The sequence below is a fragment of the Cylas formicarius genome, unplaced genomic scaffold (genome assembly GCF_029955315.1).
Source record: "Cylas formicarius isolate icCylForm1 unplaced genomic scaffold, icCylForm1.1 PGA_scaffold_3__17_contigs__length_32017465, whole genome shotgun sequence".
Taxonomy (NCBI): Eukaryota; Metazoa; Arthropoda; class Insecta; order Coleoptera; family Brentidae; genus Cylas; species Cylas formicarius.
In genome coordinates this window covers 25,232,335-25,236,864 of record NW_026844326.1, presented here as the reverse complement: position 1 = coordinate 25,236,864, position 4,530 = coordinate 25,232,335, and the positions used below count along the sequence as shown (strand labels likewise).

Genomic DNA, 4,530 nt, shown 5'->3' with positions numbered 1-4,530 from the left:
TTGAATGGCGGGCAAAAGTTTTGCTGACAAAGTTTTTGTTCAAAATAATTTGCGTTTTTTTTTTTTAAGAAAAAAAGAAGAAAGAATTTAAAAAATGCAAAAGCATTTGCGGCTTAAATTTCATTTAGTGTTTATGCAAAGGAGGAAGGAGGCATTTTATAACTAAGTACACTAACGTTATTTGTTATTATTCTATTTCTACTTAGAAATTAGCTGACGGTTTTTTCAAACACGCCCCGTATAGACGATAAATTTCTGATCAATTTCGTGAACTTTGCGATTTGTCTCCTTGATTTTTCATTAATTTCCGTCTCTCTTTCTCGACAACAGAGAAAAACCTCGGGTTACTTGGAAGGCGAAGCAGCCGCACCCCGACCCGGACAAAAACCCGGAGCCAATTTAACGGTATATTTGCAAAACGTAAACACCGGTCCGCCGCCCGCCGTAACCAACCGAACAACAAGAGAGAGCAATTCCGGCCGACTCGCGTTTCACCCCTTGGTCGGAGTGTCGCGCACTTAACCCCCGGGCCATGGGTGGGTGGCCCGGGTGGCGGCGGCGGCGGCGGCGGCTCTTTTTCCCCGGATTAACAACACTATTAGCCTAATCCGACACGTGGCGGCGCGTGGGCAAAGACACACTTCCTGATCGATATGCCTTTAGCTTGATTTATGACGAAGATTTCTCGCGGAGATTATGGGGAGGGGGTGAGACGATGCTGTTTGCCAAACTAAGTGGTTTTATTGTGCGAATTAGACACGGACGGGGCTTTCTGGTTTCCGATTTGAAGGGTAGGTATCGGGTGGTCCCAATTACAAGATGTAAAGATCTATGCTCTGTTTCGTAATGCGTCAAAGTTATAAATCATCATGGAACTGCAAATTTGGTGGTCTTAGCAGTATTTCATACGCGTGGTATCGTATAGTAGGTCTCAATTTCCACAATAAAAGTTTAACGATGTTATTACCTATTATTATTGGGTAAAGCCATTAACAAAAATATTGCTCTTACTTGAGTGACAAGGCAGGGGTGGGTCAGGTATATTTTTTTCTTTCGGATATATTTCTTGATTGTTGACCATTGCCAAACGCTCAAATAAATATAGGCGGCCTAAACATCGAGAGAGTTGAGCAGTTTAAGTATCTAGGATGCTTGCTAAATGACAAATGGGGCTACGTACGAGGGCAGCGCCAAAATTTCCCGGCCTGAATATGAAAGAAACAAAATACAATAACAATTTTTTATTATTTTTCAATATAATATTAACTTCAATACACTTATTACATCTCTTTATTAACAACTCAATCCCTTTAAAAAAATATACTTTTGGTTTGTCTGCAAAATGAGCTAAAACAGCCTCTTTTAACTCAACTTCGTCGTTAAACCGCCCTCCATGTAAGCCTTTTTCGAATATCCAAACAAATAATAGTCGCCGGGGGCCATATCTGGACGACTATAGGGAGGATGATCTATCTGTTGAAACCCACACTCTAAAATGGCAGTTTCTGCAACACCGGCAGTATGCATTATCGTGCAAAAGACGCACGCCTCTGGTCAGTTATCCTCGACGTTTTACACGTATGCATTCTCGCAATTTATGTAATAATGTTGCCTAATATTTACCATTGACAGTGGTATTAGTTTCTTTAAAATCTATCAACAGAATTCCTTCACAATCCCAAAAGATCGTGGCCGTCACCTGTTTTTTGTTGACTGGCAGACTCTGAATGTTCTTGGAGGTGTTCACCCTTACGACGCCACTCCATTGATGCTTTTTTCATCTCCCGTCGCAATAGTTCCAAAAAAGACCGCGCACACTCGACACTGCGTTATTTTTGAATAGCCGAAAATACCCTATTATTATATATATATATATATATATATATATATATATATATATATATATATATATATATATATATATATATATATATATATATATATATATATATATATATATATATATATATATATATATATATATATATATATATATATATATATATATATATATATATATATATATATATATATATATATATATATATATATATATATATATATATATATATATATATATATATATATATATATATATATATATATATATATATATATATATATATATATATATTTACAGTACATATTTTTTTTTTATTTATTTATTTCTCTCTTGCGCGCTTCCCGAATCCTATTTTATATATATATAAATAAATATATATATATATATATATATATATATATATATATATATATATATATATATATATATATATATATATATATATATATATATATATATATATATATATATATATATATATATATATATTCTCACGTATTGATTCACGGATGGAAAAATGTGATGACACTATACTCCGGGATATCATCCGTTCGCTCGTTGAACTCCGACTGGAATCCTGCATCCGACTGGAATCCTGCAAATCCTGCATCCGACTGGAATCCTGCAGACGTTTCGCCAAAATCCCACTTGGCATCTTCAATGCTCGCGCTCCGAAAACACTTCGAAGTGTATAGCGTATATATATATACGAGGTCTGTCAATTAGATTCCCGGAAAAGTGGCCACACTGCGACTCTCGTTATGCTACGGCGTTCGCGTTGTGTCATTCGAAAGAGGATTCATTTCTGCGTCAGTCCGTGCAAGTTTCGTCTCGATCGGTTGTTCAGTTCGTGTGTTACAGTACTTTGATCATCGGCGTGTTTGGACCCCTTGTCGCGAAAATGTGTGCTAAAAAAACTGAACAAAGAGTAGTGATCAAATTTTTGGTCAAACGTGGTGTAAGTTCCGCGGAAATTATGAAACAGTTAACCGACGTGTACAAGGATGATTGCCTGAAAAAAACAGCTGTCTACGAGTGGGCTAAGCGGTTCAGGGAAGGCAGGGAGTCGGTGGAGGACGATTCACGTGAGGGAGCTCCCTCCACCTCTCGAACGGCACAAAACGTCGATCGCCTGCGCGTGCGTGTGCTCGGAGACCGTCGGGTAAGCCTCAGAATGTTGGAAGACGAGTTGGGTATCAACAAGGAAACCATTCGACAGATGCTACACGAGGATTTAGGGATGCGCAAGTTGTGCGCGAAAATGGTTCCCAAAGTGCTCACAGTTGAGCAGAAAGAGCTTCGTTTATCCATCTGTGAAGACATGATTTCTCGAATTGAGGAGGAAGGAGAAGACTGGATGTCAAATGTTATTACCGGAGACGAGTCTTGGGTGTTCCAGTATGACCCTGAGACCAAACGACAGAGCATGCAGTGGGTGGAAAAGGGGGGAAGCGCCCCACAAAAGCCAGAATGTCGAAATCAAAAGTGAAATCTTTGCTCATCGCATTCTTCGATATTAATGGAGTTGTACACCACGAATACGTTCCAGCATGTCAGACAGTCAATGGGAAGTTCTACATTGAAGTTTTGAAACGTCTGAAGGCCCGTGTGTTTCGTGCACGGCCGGAATTGGCCGAACGTGGATGGGTGCTGCATCACGACAACGCTCCAGCCCACTCCTCATTCGCAGTTCGCGATTTTTTGACCAAAAACGGCATTCCAACGCTTCCGCACCCCCCCTACAGCCCGGACCTGGCCCCCTGCGACTTTCATCTCTTTCCACAATTGAAGTCCTACCTCAAGGGCAACCGATACGACGGCGTCGAGGAGGTGCAACGTGTCACGACACGGGTGCTGAGGGACCTATCTTCAGGGGGCTTCAGGGGGTGCTTCCAATGGTGGATCCAACGGTGGCGCCGGTGCATCGAGCTAGAGGGAGACTACTGCGAAGGATTATAACTTAATTTTAAGAATTTATGTATATTCCGGACCGTCCGGGCACTTTTCCGGGAATATAATTGACAGACCTCGTATATATATATATTTACAGTACATATTTTTTTAGTATGCTTGTTGTAATTAATTTTTGCGAATAAACGTCATTAATTTATTTATTTATTCATCATTTATTACTCTCTTGCGCGCTTCCCGAATCCTATTTTCCATGTCCTCCGATGTAGAGGAATTCATATGAGTACCATCTCTAACATATAATAATATAATAAAAAAATCGATATATGTGATATTTTGAGAAAACATATTGCACATTATTAACAGGAATATTGTTTTCGGGAAGTTTAAATTATCAGGAATGCTACTCTTTTTTATTTTATAATGTTTTTTTTTTACATTCGAAATTTTATTCAAAACGATATTTAGTTTTCTTTCTTTTCTCCTTTTACTTGTTTATCTTCCGGGGAAAAACATCGAAGTAACATTATTTTCCCGTAATAAATATAGAACAAAACAATGGGATGTTATAAGGGATTGCAGGCGACCCCGGCACCCCTCGAGTCGATATCAATCAAATAACCAAACCCCGCGGCCGCCCGAAAAATATATCTATAATCAAACTTTTCGCATTCCATTTGCCCTAATATTTTTCCAATATCCGGACCTTTTAGTTTTCAGTGCCGCGGATCACGCTATATCGCGTCGCCTCTTTGCGATGCCGTTACGGACGTGGC

The 4,530-nt window shown here is 39.2% G+C and overlaps 1 protein-coding gene across 1 annotated transcript; it reads left to right on the top strand.

Moving 5' to 3' along the window:
- The first annotated feature begins 2,819 nt into the window (after positions 1–2,819).
- On the top strand, positions 2,820–3,802 carry LOC132700089 (histone-lysine N-methyltransferase SETMAR-like). Its single transcript, XM_060667209.1, has 2 exons — positions 2,820–3,315; positions 3,393–3,802. The coding sequence occupies exons 1-2, from the start codon at positions 2,820–2,822 to the stop codon at positions 3,800–3,802; spliced, it is 906 nt and encodes a 301-aa protein (XP_060523192.1).
- The last annotated feature ends 728 nt before the right edge of the window (positions 3,803–4,530 follow it).

Excerpts from the sequence above, each read along its gene's own strand:
- LOC132700089 (XM_060667209.1), top strand. The coding sequence starts at position 2,820 with ATGAAACAGTTAACCGACGTGTACAAGGATGATTGCCTGAAAAAAACA. Across the intron at positions 3,316-3,392 it reads CGCCCCACAAAAGCCAGAAT|CATGTCAGACAGTCAATGGG; the intron begins GTCGAAATCAAA and ends AATACGTTCCAG.